Raw genomic sequence first — 22,082 nt, forward strand, 5'->3', positions numbered from 1 at the left:
CTCCACACATTACTTGAACTATTTCCTGATGTTAGGAGATTCGGTCGTCTTCGTGGTTTCGCATTATCTCCCTTTTTGACAGGCGGTATACGGAGTGAGTGTTGGTTTAAGCCGTTTATAGCAACGGTTCAGCAATATCACGACGAGGGATAACTGAAATGGGTTTCACAAGTGGTTTTAATGTTGTGAATCAAACCCAGGTGTTAGGTGTGACGAGCGAACGTTTTAACCACTAGTCTGATCAACCTTGAAGCTTTTGAGTGTTTTTCCTTAACGCGGAGACGCCTTGAATACTTTGTACGCGAGTAAGTTATAAAGGAGCAAATTCCGTACATAGCGATGTGCATGCACGTGTGTGTTTGTTTATGCGTGCATGTTTGTGTCTGTGTGTCTCTGTCTGTCTGTGTGTGTGTGTGCGTGCGTGCGTGTGTGCGTGCGTGTGTCTGTGTGTGCGTGCGTGTGTGTGTCTGTCTCTGTGTGTGTGTGCATGCGTGCGTGTGTGTGTGTGCGTGCGTGTGTCTGTGTGTGCGTGCGTGTGTGTGTGTGTGTCTGTCTGTGTGTTTGTGCGTGCGTGCGTGCGTGTGTGTGTGAGAGAGAGAGAGAGAGAGAGAGAGAAAGAGATACCATACCGCAGTTAACATGAATATCCAACTCAGACACACTATACTGCCTCCGATACGACCAGTCATAATTTTATCCCCTTAATGCCGAGCGCCATGGTGGGTAACATCTTTCAAAGTCTTTTGGTATCACGCAACCGGGATCGAACACCCGACCTTCCGCTCTCCAGACTGACGCTCTATCCACTAGACTACGGATTTACATCTACAATTGGAATTAAATTCAGTCCTTCAAAATTATAGGCAGGCGAACTAACCAATAAATTTGAAAAGCGTGGGTGAATTATATTTGTTTAATCGGAAATCCATTACTGACATCATGTAAACAAGGAAGTATTGTTTGATTAATGACCTTCGAGTGTCTCCGACTGATCCGAGAGGTGCACCGACACATGTGTTACAATCACCACACAATGACAAACACAAGCATTGAAAGGATCACGTGTAAACATTCATATTAGGGGGACTCCGTGAAAATCGTGATCGTTATGTGGTTTCCAGACAGGTAAGGTTTATTGTAATGCGAAATTAAGGATATCATGAATTTTCGGGATTTTTCTGCTGTTGTGTGTATGTTTGTGTGCGGAGAAATCATATGGTCATTGTGTCCTAAATCCGAATCACCTTGCATAAATACACATGCGTAATTAACAAAAAGGGCACGAAGTTAATACTACCCTCATGTCTCTAGATTCTACGGAGTAACGCGGCCACAGCAAGCCTGTGTTTGGATACCTACAGTGAAATCCCGTTAGCCAGGAACCTGTTATTCCGGAAACCTCCATTCAAGTGTTTACTGTTTTGAAATTTTAACATTAGTAAAGTACATTACTACGTTTGAATGGTCCCGTACGGTCGGACGATTTAACAGCCGTTCTGATAAAAGATGTGTCACTATACCCGCCCACAGCAGAAATCAAATATGTTAGCGAACACCTGGTGTCATCACTGATTTTTAGTGATCTATTCAAATCATCTTCATCGCCATTTTGCCTTTCACGCCTAAAAGAATCTGTTCCGGTAGATAATCGCGACTGGTTATTCTCTGGCATTGGCGTTTTATGCTTACAATTTGTCACACTGCCTGCTGGTTAGGTAAGTGACCTCATATTTACATTTACAAGTGTGTAGTTTGAATAATGAGTTTCGGATTTGTGTCACGGCACATTAAGAAAGAAGGACATATTTCATTTCGAATTATTCCAAAGTTCCTGTATCACTGGAATATTCTCATCCGATTATGCATTTAATTGAGTTATCGTAACCTCTAATATATCAAGCATTATATGACACTCGCCCACTTGGATACAGATGGTTGAAACGAGAGATGAGTGACGTCTAGCTCATGACGTGTGTAGTTTGGACAGGTAGTACACACGTACTTTTGTCGTAGCCTTAAACACTATTGATTAATGCTGCGGGTGAGGTAAAGAGTGAATCTACCTCCGTGCTACACTAGAATGACTGCGTGTCTACTACCCTATAGTGTATCGTACACATGTATTGACATCGCATAATGTCGTCAGTGGAGAAATGGTCTTCCACGCATCTATAAAGAACAATCAGTCCCGATTATCTACCTTGACAGATTCAAAAAGGCATAAATGGCAAAACAGTGATAAAACCATATGAATGGATCACTGAAAATCAGTGATGACACCAGGTGTTCGCGAAAAGAGAGCATTTCCTGCCTTACTGGTAACCACTCAAACATGCATGCCTAAAGCATGTCTTAACCATGTGTGCAAATACAACCATAATAAAAAATAACACTTTGTCACTTAATTATGTTTATTATTATGTTTGTCTCAAAAACAGGTTACCACATAAAATTCATCTTTGAATAAACAGCATCAGTACTATGGCTTAAGGCTATACAGCCGTGTGTTCTGTGGTTCACGGCCAGGGTCAGTATGTATGATTGTGTTATAGAACAAACTTGTTAATTTCATCACTGGCAAGGTTGTATATTGCTGCAGCGTGCATGTGGTTCAATGTCGTCCACGGCGATATGATAACGAAATCTATCATCGTTCATTCCAACGGTATTACTTTACATATTTGTGGATGATTAAACTTGATTGTTAAAAAGTACTTTGAAACAAATACAGTGAAGATATTACTGCATGTACATACATGGATTTGGTGTAAATAGCAGAAATACATGGTAAAATAACGTGTTCAAATAAACGGCCGTTACACAAATGTATAACTGCACACTGTGATATATTGACAGGTATACTGATATTAGTTAAATATGAACAATAATCAATAATCAAAATACTATAAATGAGAATATTTCAACAATTCGATTATTTAAGAAAAGAAAATGTTATTTACCTACCGCCGGTCCGTAGATGTTTATGTCAAATATCCTTCTAAAGGAAATGCCCGTTATTACAATTTCACAATACATTTATACCATTAGTAAAGTTCAAATTACCACCGAATCCCGCGTAAGGCTGGTTCCTACAGAGCGACGCCATACAACAGGGAAACAAGCATGAGGGTGATAGATAGCGCTTGATCTGAGGTTGTGCGTCAGATTCACTATATACCTATCTGTCGGCTCTATCTAGACATCGCCATTAGAATATATCCAGTTCTCTTCATTATATAAATCCGATTCATAAACGTCAGTGATTCATATGTATTAATTGAATGACGGAATGTGTCAAACTGGACAAAATGTGAACGTCTAGCATCACTCATATTTTTGTGATTAGGATTATTTCATTTTTTTTCATTATTAAAAAGGGTACATTATCAAATTATTTTTCCTCCCGTTGATATTTATCTGCATATTGTATCTGCCTTGTACGCAGCAATCATGATCATCTTACTGTGTCTAAATCTCGTATAACTTATACTGTAGTGGTGGTCTTGTATTTTCTGTTATGAAATTAAACGTACATGATAAGAAAGATAACAGTAAACGTATTGAGTAGTTTCAATTTAATTTATGATATGTTATGTAAAACCCAGTAGGCTTTGTATATATTCACATCCCTACAATTCCATTTATAGGTACTAGTATATGTATGGGACGTGGTTTGGGGTGGATTTTCATTTGTTTTTGTTTTGTTTTGTTTGTTTGTTTGTTTGTTTGTTGTTGTTTTTGTGTTTTTGTTTGGGTTTTTTGGGGGGGAGCAGCCTGTATTAGTATGTAGGGTTAATGATTGAACGCTGTATTATGGGATCGTTGTTTTATACTGTCCTTCCATATGTGCTTTTTCAGTGTGCTTCTAAATAATAATGATTAATAAATGTCTGTTCGTTTAATTGTCAATATACCGCGATAGCCTTTTTAGTCAACGGATAAGGTATAGTTCATTTGTATATACCACAAGCATTCAACACTAAGCACATATTTGCATAGTGTCCTTCAACACTAAAACCAATGCGATATCAAGTCCACTATTTATAATTTTATCAAACATTAATGTTTAAAATAATACATGTAAAAGTATATTAAAGTGTTATGTTCATCAAGACGAGGAAATGTACACACATGTAGATGTACATTTCATTGTCAATATCGAATACGCCCGCCCGTGTGGAGTTTATGAAGCCCGTATTGTCTTTTTCTTAAATAGGTGATACTGTAACGTGACACCGGGGCCAATAGTCATACGGTCAAAATCTACACGTTATTTGCCAGTTATGTGATTATAATATAGTGCAGTCAAAGGTCCATTGTAAGGTTGTGACACCACCCTGACCTGATTAAACAACATTGAACATAGTCATGTTGTGTTGTGTGTCCATCTTCTGCCGATGTGCATTACCTTACAGGAATAACCACAAATGCAACGAAAAACGAAACACACAGTTTTGAACGAAATAATAGCTATTTTAACAAGTTGAAAGGATATGCATTTGTGTTGCTTTGAAATGTACTTTGTCATGTGTGATATGTACACATGGGGTGATTGTTAGTTTCATATCAAACCAACACGAGTGCTATTACCAGCCAAGAGAACATGTTAAGGTATTTACTGTCACACATTTTGGTGTATAGGTTACGGGTAGTTTTTATCTGGGTATGTCGCGTAATATTTCAACTGCATCCACAACTGTAACGTTAAAATATATAATCGATATATTAAGTTATTTTTTTTATTTTTAATATAACAACTTATATGGTATAGTTTATCTTTTTGTGTGTAAGAAAGTCACAGAGCTGCAATCAATACTCTTTGATACTTTGGAATGAATAATATACCAATATCTTACAGTATATTCAATATACACGTGCATTAGCGGGTTAGAGTCATATCCTTTATGTAAGAAAATAGCGAAAATATTATGTAAATACATTTATCAACGCCGGCCATTTCCGATCGCTGCGCATATACCAAATCCACTGATTTTCGTGGTGCAAAATGCATCGCAATCTATGACTATCAACCAGATCGATTTCTTTCTCAACAACATTGTACATTTCCCAACACTGTACAAAAACCCGCGTCAAAATTCAAGACTGCAGAAGGCGACGAAATACTTGCACTGCCCAACCATCCTAACCTGCAAACTGTGGCGAAAGTCACATGTATCGTTCATGTTAAACCACGCCCACTATTATCAATGTCCAGCCCACGAGATGTCAATTTCAGCTTGTACATATCATACGCTTTCGTAGTTATTGAAAATTATTTCATGCTATGATACCATGGCATCAGTAACGACCGATGGCACTTAAAGACAGCTGAGGGTTGCCGTCCAATCCGTGCCCCACGGGAGACGGGGGGAGGACATGTCTTGAGGTCGCTCAATCGAAAGTTGAAACTATCGCAACATCGCTGGCCAATCACGAGCGCTCTCGCATAGCACTGACAAGCCGCGCGATAGCGTGGCCCAGGCTGGCATGAGAGGCATAGCAAAACAAAGCTTTTAAGTCAGTGGGCGGGGTTTCATTAGCAGACAGGAAACCGACTCTGTGTCGGGCATTATACTGAAACGTTTGTCTTCGTATTCCTTGTACACAGGTTGTGTGGGACCTTGCAGTAGGGAAAACCGAACTGGTATCTGCCCGACGCTTTGAGGGAGGACTATCAGATAACATCATTTCAGGAGGCAAGTCGGGATCCCGGCACTAGACCCGATATTCAGAGTGGAAACACAAACTGGAACATGGATCCTTACCCATATGCAGGTAGGCTTGGCTTGTTTTGCATCGAATGTTTCCTATTTTCGTGTTAGTGTTTTATATAACTATACCTAACTTTTTAGGCGCCGGAGACAAGATGTGTTAGCGGTGGGGCTAACGTATAGCTATATTTACATGGTTGACATAAACAAATGTTACACTTGTGGTAAGACATAAATAACGATAGATTTGAAATTGAAGTCGTTTATTCAAGTGTGTTTTACATATGATCACTTCAGTGAAATTAACATCGACATGTGTCAATATCCATGCAATTAAAGTATGTTTATTCCAGAGCTGATTAGGTTACATACATGCTAATTTACATAAACATTTGTCAGATAACATCAGCCCCGTGATTAAGTGTGATATACCGGCTCAGAGATCCCATGAAGTCATGTTAGTGTAATGTTGTTCTAAGGACGAGAGTCATTAACAACGCTAATCACTCCCAGGCCTCTCAGTAATCAGTTGTACATTGCTCCAGCTCTCCCGGACTGGGACACCGACTTAATTACTTCACTGAATTTAATCGACTTATTAATGCATTTTATTAAGAGACTTGCGTAATTTGATCACTTTCTCGACAACACGAAAAGCAATTCTCATCTCTCGCTCAAGTCTTGCCAGTTCTTGAAATATGATGGCAAAGCCCTCACTCCGAAATTGAGCTGAGGTAATGATATATTTCAAGACAGAAGAATGACAGTTTTGCTGATAGCGGGTGATTTTGTCGCATCGGCAATGTGAAGGCATCAGACTTTTGAAGGGGGAGGTGATTACCCCGGCTCAACCCTATAACGATATTTGCAATATTAAATTAGTTATTATACTGAGGTTACCAGGAGTCAAATATTGACTGTGTTTTGAAACAGCTGCTACTATAGAGTCGGGGATGAGAGGCATTTGAAACAAACACGTGTATATTTCAACGGATTAAATCATAGAAAGTGATATGATAATAACAAACGCCCGTCAATTTTGGATTTCAAACACCACATTGGTGAATCATGGCCAAATATGATTTTGCTATCGATTTGTTTCAGTGGTAATATATGATTCACATTTTGAAACAAGAATGAAACAGAGTAAGCCATTTGGCACCATATACAGAAATGTATAATCTAGTTCTGTATAAACATAAATGAAACGTAATTAATAGTATGATTTTTTAATGATAGATGCACAACACACTGCATGATGCAACCATACGTGCTCTGAGCACATTGTACATGTTAAATCAAATAAACAAATGTATTATTTTCAAGTAGTCCTGGTATGATATTAGATGTTTTACATTTCACACTGGGTAATACTATGAAACATAACACCCCATGGAGATAGCAACATGAAATAGACATGGTTCCATGTCCTTTTCATATCGGTAAGTATATTACACTCTGCACACAACTAATCATGTCAGTGTATCAACAGTTTAAGAACTTGGTAGAAACGATATCAAATATCAGGCTCTCATATTTCAGTACTAATACTAATTTTATTCGTCAAAAGTTTGAAAAATCTAGAGAGACAAGGGACAAGTGTTCAGACCAAAACCGCTCAAATTACCCAAATCTATTTGCAATCGACACATGTCCTAATATCGTGGGGTAAAGTGTCAGTTGACGCTGGAAAACAAGATAGGTGAAATACTACACTCTAGGACGGAATTATTATCTCTGAAACGGACAATTGTAAATTTTCAGTTGTAAATGAGATAAGGGCTTGTATATTAACATGCACCATGCGGACAGCATGACAGTTGCAATTGACAACAGAGAATATGAAATATCATATTGGAAATCCACCGTGTATAATTTCTCAAATGAAACGGACCAGGTTAAATAAAATATTGTTTTCATATCGTCAGTTCCACGACAGGTCAATTATTTGTCGATGTTTTTTACGCCATTGTCAAGGAAAATAATAGGCCATATGGGACGTAGACACTTTTATAAGCACTGTGTGGTGAGTCTGAAGTGAAATTGACATAACGTTGAACACGCAGTTGATTCGAAAATATAGAAACACATAAAATGAACTGCATGTGTTATATATGATTTCATTAAAATTATTCACAATAACCCCATTCCCTTAAAAAACTGACGTTGCGCTTGTGTTGGCAGTTATTAATTATATCATTATGTCTTAGAATTGAAATTGCTATAACCATAAATTTTATCGACAAAGCGTTAATGGCAGAAAACATATAGCAATTAATGAATGACTTTTTATCATCGCTTTCATTTGCCCGGGAAGACATTTAAAGTGCAAAAAAGTAATATCTATTGGTATGTTAGCCATAAACAACAGAACATATATTACCAATAACACAGGGTCTGAATTGTATCAAAACTGGAATGAAATATTGAGTTAACACGTGACGTGTCAAAATTAATTTTGTATTGCTTTCTAACTTAAATACAATCTAAAGACATAATTTCAAATCATGACTAAAAGTATTTATCTCACATATCAACAAAATACGTCGGTCAAACAATACCTCCTGAACTATAAATATTAAACAGAGATAGTCAACTCAATGTTCCGGGTGAATACCTTATCAAGTGAGATGCGTTTCAAATCAAATACACATATTTCCCCTCTGTGAAATCGACACCATGATCTCGATAGGATGTCACTCTAGGACTTCAATAAAACAATCGCATACGCTTAAACCTTTGCTTGATTTATACACTGGGTAAATGTACGTTGTAACTTGTATATCTCCCCCGTTTCTCACGGAAGCTCGGAGGTTGTGACTGCATATGTACATCTGTTCCATTGCTGTCATTTCCATCACCTGTCTTGTACATATCCGAAACGTATTTCACCCCATGTGTGTGTGTTCCAAAATATGAGGGACAGGACTCTAGAAATGTAATTTTTTGTCGTTTTTTTTTCTCCTGAAAAACATATGGAGGGTACCGAAGGTAATTAACATGTAGCGTGAATTGGCTTCGTGTAAACAAAATGCGTGTTAATTTCATGTTAATGCATGTAATACTTGCTCATTCCAGATATTTCTCGCGCGTAAAATCTGAGCCTTAAACCCAAACCTTAATTCAAAACACGTCGTGTTTTTATTCAAACACACTTAAAGTGAGTATTCTATACAATATTTTGTTTCAAAACGTATATTGCTTTTGGCTCAATTTTGCATTCTAATGAAATCGTTAATGCACACAGGAAGTTTGTGCCACCAACAAACTTTATGTTTTTTAAAAGGATTTATATTTATAAAACAAATTCAGAGTCAAGTACTATATCAGCATGTTTACCCAGCTGTTATAACGCATATACGTTTTATAGTTGTCGGAAGAAGATGAGTTAATATTTAATAGTGACATTGATTTTTCTGTGTAGTCGTGCGTCTGTTGTTGATATGGCATAGCATACGTGCAGTCTGGGTTGTGATTAATATTTGAAATATAATCCTATAATATTTGATTTATTGGCATGATATATACGCGGGTTCGATTCTAATTTACAGTTGTGACACACATGCATGTCGTACCTTGAACATTGAGTGAAATGTACATGACATATGTGTCATGACAGTGTACATTTAAAACAATATTGTAAATTGCATTTTTATATCTTAGTTATCTTTTTCTAGACAATTCGAGAGTCCTCAACAGACGCAACCATTCATTCGTTTGAACAATTCAGCAACGCCACGTCATAAACTCGCACGTCTAATTTGAGGTGAAATTAACCAGAAATGTACACGGTTGTCAATCGCGGCCATTGACAAGCCTAACACAGTACCGCTCTGTGTTAAAAATCAAATTGCTGATAGTTACTAGATTTAGAACGCTTGCCCACAAAGACCAGCGTTGATGGAGAGAATAAACATATGGATCAGTTGTTTGTATTGTAATGTTATGCGCATTGATAGGAATACGTATCATGCTGGTCAATGATATACAAGTGTTGTAATGCACACACATCTGTGTCTATTTCAATAGGCCTATAGTATCCAGTCACGGGTTATAACTTGTACAAATTGTACTTTAAATACATTTGAATTATGTTACACTGATAGGCATATCTTCTTTCGACATGGTGTACATCTTTAAACACTCTTTCAAATGAATATTCATATCGCTATTTCAAAGCTATTAATTGTGCTATGCGTTTCAATACATGTATGTATAAAAAGTAATCACTATTAGCATACTATAGCCATATCATACAATTAAGTACAAAATAAATGTAGGACACAGTTATCACTTTACCGTTACCTACTATCATATACCTGAATATTAATGTATTACATTATTGCACAGATGCTGAACATTATAAACTTTCGAACCATGTGTTACAGAAAACTACTTTCCTAAAAATATTATTTTCTTCCTTTTCCTCGGGTAAATAAAAGTACAAATCAAGACCTCCCTTCCCCCTTTATAAGCGCCCCGTCGTGTGCTGCATACAAGCTGCCGATCTTAACTTATCGATGTAATTAAAGAGTGAGGATTCTTCCAAAATCTTCCAAAGTAAAACAACTTAACTCTTCGTTTGTTTACTGTTATTGGGTGTTTAGTTTGAAATCTGCAAAGTAAAGTCTATGCTCTGGCGAGGACGTATTTGAGTGTTAGTAAAAAGCGAGCACATGTTATGCTACGATTTGGCAGTGTGTACATTTGGTCCGGCATTCTATTTGTACATAAATCTAGGTCGATGAGGCACTTAGCTGCGACAACTAAACAGATAAGTTCGGATTTTGTCGGTTAATTCCGCCAGCTCACGGAATACCTATCCAATTAGCACAGCATGGACTTGTTTGACGTCTATTGGAGCTAAAGAAACTAAACATCGCCGGACTGTATGTGACTGGATTTGCTTTAGTTCTTTCTAACGATGTTATAAACACTCCAACAACATTTGCCATCGTTTGGTTTATGTATAAATCATGAAGAACGCGCTGCTTTGGTATTTCTTGATTTCAATTAGAAACCTGTATGTAACTTAAACAGAAATAAAACATCAACATCATAATCAACATCGAAATATTAAATGGACGTATAAACTTGTTGCATTATCAAGGTCAAGCCAAGCCAGATAGCAACATATCAAAATGTCCAATTTTAGAGTAGCTAAATGTGAAACTGACATGAAATGGACTCTTATCTTTGAGTAGTGAGAACTGCTGACACAGTAGTATTGCAAACTTGGATCCTATTATGGAGTGAAATATACATTGACAGTTGTGGTGTTGCTCCAAGCACACCCAATCAATTTCTAGTTAACCTTGCCAAAAAGGATAATTCACATGATCAAAGTCCGAGTTGGCCGGACATTGGTCAGAAACAATCAATCTCAGACAGAAGACAGATGACCAGTCAACTTAGACCACGAATCAGACACGGCGTCCACCCGAAATGAACACGCCAGGATATAGGGTCGTTGGGAATCTCGTTAATAACATGCCAGCATTGAGTGGTCATGAAATATACACGAAATGTACACGGCAAAATGGAAGAGCTGCTTATGATACTGTAATAAGCCACATCAATCTACAGCGTATTTCGCCCCTCCAAGAGCACCAATGACTTAGTCTGGACATTTCTTTCGCATCTTTTGCTAATCAAGTTCATCTTAAGCCTTGACAAATTATCCAATTTTCCGATCAGGGATGATTTGCGGTCTTACAGCTAACATTATTCATTCGACATGTCAGTTGAGCAGTAAAGTCCCATCCTGGGAAGGTCCAGTGCCATCGACCGGTGCAGTACAAACTTGCTTCCATGCCCTCAAATAACCCCTAACTTGTCTCCAATATTTCGAAGGCTATTCCCTTTATCGGATTGAGGTGATTATTACGTTTGATAGCCCCAACTCGCATTGGGAGTCATGTTAATGCCCCGCTGATGGTATTGAGTGTGAAGGATCTCTGAGCAAGCTCCTCCAGTAAGGCATCGATGGGTGGTTTGAACTGATGAGTATGCGAGCATATACAACGCGCGTGAACAGCGCTGTCATAGGAGTGAACCTTGTCTTATACAACAACTTTACAAACAAGTTTAGAATTATGAGATTTCTTCCAAATTTCCGGACAGGATTAGAGTTGTTTGATAAAGTTTACGAAAAAGGATAAATCATGTTTTTATTGGTTTAATTAACTTCAAATGTCAGAGCCTTATTCTAACGGTGACATTGTCAGAGAACATTTGATCGACATGCCTGTGATTTATACAGACACTCACCTTCGTTCCAAGAATAACCTTCTTTTCAATCCCAAACCATCAAGTGTAAATATTTTACGAAATCTTTACATGTGTTCATCGGTAATCTGGGTCATTAACATGAACTGTGTAATGTTCAGATAAGACGTTGTTTAATTTATTGAATAAAATGACACGAGTTTACAATGTAAAATCAAGATACATATGAAGGTACACATCTGGGTGTTTTTATTTGCTCGTTTCGCTGTTCAAATAGCATTAAGAAGTCGTCAGATGTATGCTTGCAATTAATAGAAAGTCAATAGAGTATGTAGGTACAGCGCAACTCTCAGGTCAATGTAACCTAGCGTAGAGGGGAAGGATCAGCTACCACGGCCGTAATCCGTCACATGACCTTTATACCGTGAAAATAATATTCAATAAGTTCAATATTTTCGTATCAAGCACATGTTTGTGGAAGCTGAATAGCGAAATTGTCGTTCATTTGTTTATACAGCACGTAAGTAGTTCTACCAACAAAGGGAGTATGTGCGCTCCGTTCTCCCAATCACGAAATGTTTTATAAGATCAAAAGGGGAATTTCCTCGAGATATTTTCATTAAGTTCTCCTAATACAGGGACTACATATCATTTTGCCGACCAAACATGATGTTAATTCTATCGCAGGGGATGTCGGTCGATCCTCATCTTAAATTTCGCCCAATCAGGCCATGTCTTTATCCAGCATGAAACCCAAAATCTAAATTTATTTTTCTTTATCCAAAAATCGCCCCGTCTGATCCATCAGATGATGAAGACATCACGGATAGAGCGAGTCGGCGCACCCAAATCATTCACCCTGGAGTGCTTAAATTCTGTTGTTGAGCTTCAATCTGACTAATAGATGTATTAAAGGACTTCTTTACCGAAATTCGTGTTTATCGTTTCACGAAAATGCTTCAAATCGGCTCTTACCCGCTCGTACATGGTTACAAAATACTAACTGCACCCGTTCCTCCAAGACGAGAAGAAATTCGCGGCGGGTGATTAAAAAAAACACGTGAGGAGGTATCGAAGGTGTCGTCTGCTCGCTCAGCAAACTGACTCCCAAGAAAACCGAGATGGCGACCGTACGTTTGGTTCGAAAGGTTAGATGGAATGTTTTAATCTCACCATATGTGTTTCATTAGGCGGGTCAACATTATAAATTTCTCAAATGTTCGTCGTGGTTTCTTCTTCAAGTAGAAAGTCGTCTGTTGAAGCGAGCTTCTCTTGTACCTACTCCATGGAAAGTAGCAGACGGATTCTTAGACAGCGTTTCATTTTTGAGGAATGTTTCGCGATCCCTGTGAGCTGTCGTTCGTTTTTAGTGACGTTGATGTATCTATTTCGAACAAAGGCGACACAGGTTTCTGCAAACGATCGTTCCGTCTTTCTCAGCAAGCCTCGACGGAATTGGATGACAACTAACTAAATCCATTGAACTCCATTGAAGGAATAAATAGGGAGTTCCACTCGATGTTTGCGAGTAAAAGCGTCGATGTATAGTTTAAAGATTGATGACGAGCCTGGACGAGAAATGTAAATACAGGTATATCTTCCCAACTGACAGCTTGATCAGATATAAACAGCAACTCTAACGACACATGGTGACTAAATTTAAATATTTTGTTTATACTATCAGAAATATAGGTCGAATTTCACATTCCGTCTTTCGTGTGGTCCTCATGTCGTCATGTTGGCCATTAATTGACTAGAATTATCGATTCAAGATGCTAGCGTCGTTTACTTTTCACAGTTTTCCTTATAATGTTTTAATTGGAATTTATTGACATTTAATGTAACGAAACGATGGGCCCATTAGAATGACTAAACGATTAAATACAATTTTCCTTTCTTTTAAGGTTTTAATTAAGATGTATGTACACGCGCGATGTTCTGATGTAATATTTAGATCAGAGAGAAAAAAATATACCTTTGCAGTTGAAACAAAAACGATTACAATCGATTACTACATTTTGGACAGATCAAAATGTGGCACGAAATGTACAGCAAAAGACTATTCATCTTTCATCTTAATTCATGTACGGCGGACACTACGATTTTCACAAAATCCAGGCTCTTCAAATAATTTCATTGCAAATATTTTTTAATAACGAAAGATACTCTTTGATTGGAAAAATGTTAAAAACAAGATTCAAATTCAGATTCAAGAGTTGTAGGTTTTTCAGATGTTTAAAAAATCGCAATTATCAAAAATCTCCAAATAATATTTCTTATGAATATGGAACAGAGCCTTGTCGCTCTTATTTACATGCACGTGAAGCATTAATAGAGCACGATGCTGTCGAGCCTACACTATCTACCAAATGACACCTCTTCGGCGTTCGTTCATTAAGTGTTACTTTGTAACACAATGACACACACATCCAGATACCTGTCATATATTCGCGTGATCCAATATCTGACTTGCTAGACAAATCCTTGTATTGCCTGACCTATCAAAATCAAGATAATTAGCAACGGGTACTTGTGACCGAAATAATTAATCCCATTCAATGGAATTCTTAATCTGGAATTAAAGGAACGGGTTTTTTCGACATATCCATTTTGAGTTGGTTGTTGTAGACCCACACAGTACATTTATGTTTCACTTGAATATTTTTGTTTTAAAACAATTCCGCAATTTAGCAATTCAATAAAAGTATGCGTTGTCATTAAGGATAACGCCGCTTATATATATCCCTCTCGCTCCTGAAATTGTTAATTATGGTACAATATTATTGGTACTTATCCTGGTTAATAGTACCGATTCCAAAGTTAAGTGTGGAAACTAAGAGCAAAAAAACTCAGTACAAAAACGAAGAAACATTCAAATTTTGACCATATTTTCCATCATTTTGATTTTTTCCCATGTCCGCAACTGATGACAGCTCTTTAAGAACAACGTGTCAATATTGAAGTTTTCTGATCTTACAATGCATGCTTATATTCCTTCGCTCTGTAAACGTGGTTTATAAGAAATGTTTAGATAAATGTAATTGAAAATCATTTTATTTTCACATTACTACTACAAGAATCGATTGCGATGTTGTTGTTATTACCTAAAGGAAAGATTCTATGTTTTATTTTTCACATCTGTTTAAAAGATATTACAATCGATTTAAAACGAATTAGTAAATTTCCTGTGCCTTTTAAATTTGGTTTGATATTTCTAAACTTTGTCGGTGTGTTATAATGAAAATCACAACATTGATTTTAAAACCAAAAGTATATTTGCTTATACAAGTTGTTATATGCACTGATGAATTATACAATACAACATCAATGCTATTTATCATACAATGTTTGAATTGGTGTTAGTGTTTAACATTTGTCTAGATAATGTTAATATGACATTTATTAACTATTATCGACTCGATTCCGATAAAAGATAGACACTACACTCAGACATCTGCAGTTCTGCAACTGGCCCCTATTTATGAAGTACAACGCAGATAAAATTATTTTCGTAACATATACTACTGTAGTGCCACTACATTTAGCTCAAGCATTCATTCGTCGACTTTGGCATATGCAACTCCTTTAAGACTTTGACCCATTTCAATTGGGTAATATGTACATCCCTGAGTTCACAATATAATCTTGGATCAGTGCGCTTTGCCATATTTCCACGTATTCCTTTTCTCAACAACTATATTTATCAGTATCGAGAAAATATGCTTCTTACGTATATCATTATATTGCATTATATGATTCTTACCTTTTTTTTTAATATATTACATTTTCAATGGAATATTGAATTAGGTTTTGCATTTTTAAATATTTAGATCTCGTTCATTGAAAACATGTACATGTCAACTCTCGCGTGTGTTCGGCCATCAAGACATTTGCTTTCTACCTCCTCGTCAAACACAACGAGTCATCTGCGATGTAAAGTTACGATTTGTTGTCACCGTTTCTGTGTATATTTCACATGTCAGGTTACTATTGTCCCTCCCACTAAATACTTGTACATTTCCAAGAGGCATTTCAGGGGGCACTTTCAGCACACAATATGTCTGTTTGGGACTGAAATAGACCACTGAATGACAGTGTCATTGGCAAACATATTTCATTACGGAACTAGTTGACACATCGCGAAGTGGAGCTCTGAAATGGACATGATAGAATCACCAACACGCTTTTGTTGTCGATTGCAGTGCTTTTAGAGACGAGATGGTCTATATTGACAATGTTACCCCAGTAATGCAACGGTAAACCACCATTCATTATGCTACCGATGTTTTGTTTACATTTCAATTTCTGACTTGAGCCAATAGATTTAGATTTCATTTCACATTTGCATAAGGCTATTCTGTTTGGTAAACTCCCAACTGGTTCAAATATACAATAGCGCTCAGAGCTCGATTAGATATTCGACAAATATTGGCATTTTGGATTGTTTGTTAGTTTCTGCATAAATATCCCATGGGAACTAGGTCAATATTATTATTTATATTGATGAGTGGCAAAAGATATGTTTCTATGAAATTGATTAATTGTCACGTATGATTAATACATCCGCAAGCGAGCTTGTATATTTAATAAAATATTGATTTTGACATCAGTTAACTATTGTGAGAACCAGCGAGTCTCATTTCCTCATGAAACACAAGCCCAATTCTACAACAATTACAGCATGCCCTGTTTATTTCCAACTATTATGCCATCCGGATATATTATAATATAACCTTAATCTATGACTATATTCAATAAAACACTGAAATAAAACACGCTACACATTGTCAACTGAGTGAATACATAAATATGTTATAATTATAAAACATGTTTTGATTATGGATAAACTTGTTACGTTTTTGGATGGAACGCTGAAGGGGCTTTTCATATTCGCATCTCTTGCACAACCGAAGAGGAAATATGCTTTCGGCAGATTCTTCAAAGATCCTTAAGTTCAATAGTCCTTGAGCGCTGTCTAACAAGTAAGTCCCGATATAGCTTACACAAGACAGATACATTGGAACACTATGAACAGTTCATAAAATAAGGGACAAAAATTATATACAAACATTTAAGAGGAGAATGTTTCACACTCGTCTAACAGTGTCAGTTCAAAGAATTCATTCATTTTAAATGAAATGCATACTTGTCTCAACACAGGGCCTCTACACACGGACTTTGAAGGCTCCCTTAACATGTATGTCATCCCCGCTGAGAATTGTAGTTTACAATGCCCGGAGATTGTAAATCAAACCTTACAAAACATGCATACCTGAACGAAAGTCTCACAAATGAGATCTCTAATAGAAAACAGAGCATCGACATGAAGCTTTCTGAGACCCTGGCACTTAGTTATTCATTGTTACATTGCGCTTTTTCATCAAAGGTCATTTCACGTTCCTCCGAAACCTTCATGTGTCGAGCAGGGCCAGAGATGTCTTTACACATCTTTATTATTTAAACCTATTGTTTCAATCAAAGCAGCTATTATTGGTTGTCTGTTAAGAGGTTTCTTGAATTGTTAATGCTGTGTTCATTTTAAGTAAAACATCATGTGTTTATCATCCTGTTTTGACAGATGTATGACTGGAATTCATCGTCGATATTCAGAACTTCAAAATGGATTTTTACTCCAAGTTTAGCTGCATTCTGACATTTTGTCGAACAATCCATTTCACTTGTTTCAAAAGAGTCTCATTGTGTGGTGTTATTTTTTTGAAAACGGGTTAATCGTATTCGAGTTTGAATGAATGTTTCGTATGACGCCGTAAATCTCGAATATCTGGGGTTTTAACGAGAATGCATATCAATCTTCACACGTTATTTCACCTCGTTTCTTGCTTCAAAGCCATCCTGAGTAATTCGAAACTGATCGGTACTAGGCCCCTGCTCATGAAGTTAGTATGAACTGTTTGACTTAATATATACGAATTGTGATAACGTCCAAAAGAAAAGTATTGATTCAGTTACAACCTTTGAGCGGACTTGTTTCAGTGATAAAGAAGATTGCAATTGCCCTCTTCCGTTATCACTGCTTTGTAGGAAGGGTGAAGGGGTGGGCAGTGGTTACATTAGGATGGGTCTGGCTACTCTTGGCTGGCGGGTGGAAGACGGGGTAAGGCGGAGCTTGGATGTTAGGGGGCTATCTTGGGGTAGGATGTGTTTGTCAGATCTACATTGTCAGTAATAAACAAGAGTAATGGTTAGATGTAGGGACAGAACACGTTTGTAAATTGTATATGGGTGGGATGAGAAGGAGTCGACGTAAATGGAGAGAGGGTATTTGTGTAGAATGGTTGAGGTATTGATGTAGAAGGTATCGTGGGTAGTTGAATGGGAGTTGAAGAGGTAGATGTGGGGGTTAATGATTCGGAGGGAGTGAAGATATCCGTTGGGTATGTGGGAAGCAGATAGAGAGAGTAATGTAGGGGTATGTGGTGGAATGAGGATGGGTACGGTGTATGTTGGTGGGGAAGGGAGGGTACAGGGGACATGGGTTGGGAAGCGACTGGTACACTGGTGGATAGAAAGCGATACACGGTACATGGTTTGAGAGACGACGGGTACAGGGAGCATACGTTTTGGGAAACGGGTACATGTTACATGGAAGGGTAGGGGACGGGTACATGATACATGGAAGGGGAGGAGACGGGTACATGATACATGGAAGGGGAGGTGACGGGTACATGATACATTGAAGGGGAGGAGACGGGTACGTGATACATGGAAGGGGAGGAGACGGGTACATGATACATGGAAGGGGAGGAGGCGGGTACATGATACATGGAAGGGGAGGAGGCGGGTACATGATACATGGAAGGGGAGGAGACGGGTACATGGAATGAGAGAAGACGGGTACATTATACATGGAAGGGAGAGGAGGGGTCCACAGGGTACATTGGTTGAGTGGAGCAGGTACATAGAAGGGTATTAGACGGGTACATGATACATGGAAGGGTATTAGACGGGTACATGATACATGGAAGGGGAGGAGACGGCTACATGGAAGGGACAGGATGGGTCCACAGGATGCATAGGTTGGGTGGAGACGGATACATGATACATGTAAGGGAAAAAGACAGGTAAATGGAAGGGAGGGTAGGGGTCCCCAGGGTGGAGAGAGGGATACAGGGTACTTGGTTTACGAGAAGATGGGTACATGGTACAGAGATTGGGTGGAGACGGGTACTGGGTACATAGGTGGGGCAGTGGGTACATAGGTGGGGCAGTGGGTACATACATGTGTATATACGGGTAAAGGTATTGTAAGGGGAAAGATAGAAACTGACATGAAAGGGTAGAGATGTGCTTCGGGGGAATTTCTGCCACCAAGAGTACCACTAAGACGGTATGGATGCTATAGGGATCAGACGATGTACATTTAAACACGTCATTGCGCAATTTTAGCCCGTGCACGCTGTCCGTCCTACATTGTCTGCCGGTAAAGTAATTTCAAGCGTGATTGAATCAAATAAGAAAACCCAAACAGCAATTTATTACACAGATCGGGTCATTCGTAAGAACACTACAACTTGAATTCCCATTAATGAGAAAATAAAGACAACGATATCCAGACAAGCACAACTTTCTAAAGTATTCTTTAACAGCTACGCCAGCGTACAACAAATCCCTGCTCCAGTTCTTTGCAAGGAAAGCCTCAATGAGTCGATCGTCACTCCAGATATCGCCCATCTCCCGTCACTGTCATCTCCGCTGCGAACCTCCGTCCACAGAACACCAGAGTAACCTCGATGGTCTTAAAAACCAAACCATCAAGATACATTGTATCTCATTTCTAACATTCGTCTGGCTTCTTAATCAGAACTGGGTCCTTCTAATTAAGTACGCAGGTAAATCAGAGCGTCTTGGCTATCAAATTCGGTTTTAATGATGTTTCTCTTTGACAACAGACGATAGCCCCCGAGGCGGGAATTGGCAGACGAATTTATCAATCATATTTCGTTTTTGACAGCACCCTGCGTTCTCCAACAATGACTCGTTAACTTTCCGTATTCCTTGACACTGCAATAATTGACGTGAGCCCCCTAGGCGTGGACACTGTCTTGCCCGTTTACCTAAGTCCAGTAATTGGACAGAGTGTTTGTCGAAGATTTAATTAAGAGAAGACTGTGTGTTTTTCTGTTCAAAGACCTTGGAAATGAGCATCCGCACCAGGATCGTGGTTGTGATCTGTTTCGACGTTCTTGGTTAGGGAAGGGGCGATATCTAATGAGGGATGGATACGGCCGACTCGGGGACATTTGCATCCCCTAGGGATCATGTGGACTGATTCTTGATCTAATTGTTTCTTCCTATCGAGAGCGGCGTTTGGTTTGGAACGAGTGACTGATTTTGAAGACACCCTTTAATGTTTAATAGATTCGTCGATGATACATTGATTTGCCACATGATGTCTTGTTTGTCATCGTCCGCGAATACAGCTGTAACAGTGTACTTGGCGCGTTAATTGAATGAAATATTAATAACATATGTATATTTTAGGGATATGTCGGGATTATTTTCAAGGGTAACGAAAACAGCTTGCTTAAGTTATTAGTATGTATTCAATAATGATAATAATATCAATTCGCCTTTATAGCGATAGATTGCACAGAAATGAGAGGCGTGCTTAATGTACATCACATTGTATTACAAACGTTTGTATGTATTCATAATCTCAGCTCCATGGGGAATATACAGTCCAGACTCCCTGCCAGAGAGTTTTCGTATCCACGTTTTTCATCTTAACGATGACAAACCGACATTGGGTAAATAAACGTACGGTTCAGTATACTCATTGCATGGGTATAGTGGCAGATTTTAATTTATAAGAAATATCTACTGCAAACACTGTACGAGGCCCTATATAAGCATGTGTATAGGAATCACTATCAATTACTCTACTTATAATTCGAATTTTATCTGAAACTATTCAGATATAAACGTAATTATACCATGCATAAATTGGTTGACAAAAAGGTAATTCAATAGGTAATAACTTTGAATAAAACTCAAAATCCAGCAACGAAAAAAACCTCTTATTTCTCAGTGTAAAACATATCAACAATTTAAAAAACGAGATAGCGATGCTATAACAATAACGTGTGTTGTAGCACAATCAATTCAGTTTCATATGTCACTTCCCGAATATATATCTGGATGTTATAAACAATCCGTATTTTAATTTAACACGTGGTAACTGGTGTCTGTTTCAGGGAAGAAACTGAGCCTGATATATGATAAGGAGAAAATGTGGTTTATACTATAACGAACAAAACAAGACGAAATAAACGTCGGTATAAATCTTCTTGAGTGGACATAATATTTCATTAAATGGTATCATTTTCAAAATGTGACAGCTCGCATGGATTACATTTCGTTATTGTCAATGACCACATGTCTTCTTTTATTGTCTTGCGAAATTTTAATTCCTGACAGCGGTTTGAGGTTATGTGCACCGTTTGGAACAACTGTCCCACAAATAGTTGACCCTGAAACTGTGCATTTAGTAACGTATGTTTAAGTATATACTGCACACAATGAAACATTTCGTTGCCCTTACCCAGGGGGTCATTAGAGGGCTTGGCTTAATACTTAAATTAACTACCCGGTAATTCGTGGTGATTCAGTACGCTGCATCTTAAAAATACCCGATAGCAAGTCTCGGTTGTGTGCAAATTATTTGGCTATATACCGTAGTGAAATTGCATGGTTCTTTTGGCTATCTGATAAAGGTCTGTTACGCTGAAAACTGCCATGGGATATTGGTCTTCGATCGAGCCAAAAGAGGTACGGCCACGACTCGATGATGTGAGGATACAAACATTTCTATTGTATGTTAATAGACGGATGAGTGATGGTCATTCTTTGGCTGACCAGGGGTCAATTATGGGCCGGAGGACACGTTAAATGTGTTATTTTCTTGCGAAGAACGCCAATCATTATGAGGCTGTGACACAGTAACAAACAAGCGCCCTTCCTCCTTTTAGTATTTGGATAACTGTTGTTTTTACCCCGAGGGTTCAATATTTGGAATCCAGGGTAGCTGGAGGTTAATTAGACCTTATAGCAGGGGCCAATCGGGTACCTATCTTGGCAGGTTGATAACATCCAATTATTTGGGCTTACAGTGTCTTCGTAACC

The 22,082-nt window shown here is 38.1% G+C and overlaps 1 protein-coding gene across 2 annotated transcripts in view; it reads left to right on the plus strand.

Moving 5' to 3' along the window:
• LOC124146472 (homeobox protein six1a-like) overlaps positions 1–22,082 on the plus strand; it is a 78,480-nt gene that overhangs the window by 9,505 nt on the left and 46,893 nt on the right. The window contains exon 2 of one of the 2 annotated variants that reach the window (XM_046516779.2): positions 5,609–5,775. In XM_046516779.2, the coding sequence (XP_046372735.1) occupies positions 5,754–5,775 (22 nt within the window). In that variant the 5' untranslated portion in view covers positions 5,609–5,753. Of the gene's footprint in view, positions 1–5,531; positions 5,776–22,082 lie in introns of those variants that run through there. The other variant, XM_046516782.2, reaches the window with a different exon arrangement.

Source organism: Haliotis rufescens, unplaced genomic scaffold, assembly GCF_023055435.1.
Source record: "Haliotis rufescens isolate VD_foot unplaced genomic scaffold, xgHalRufe1.0.p SCAF_3, whole genome shotgun sequence".
NCBI classification, from domain to species: domain Eukaryota; kingdom Metazoa; phylum Mollusca; class Gastropoda; order Lepetellida; family Haliotidae; genus Haliotis; species Haliotis rufescens.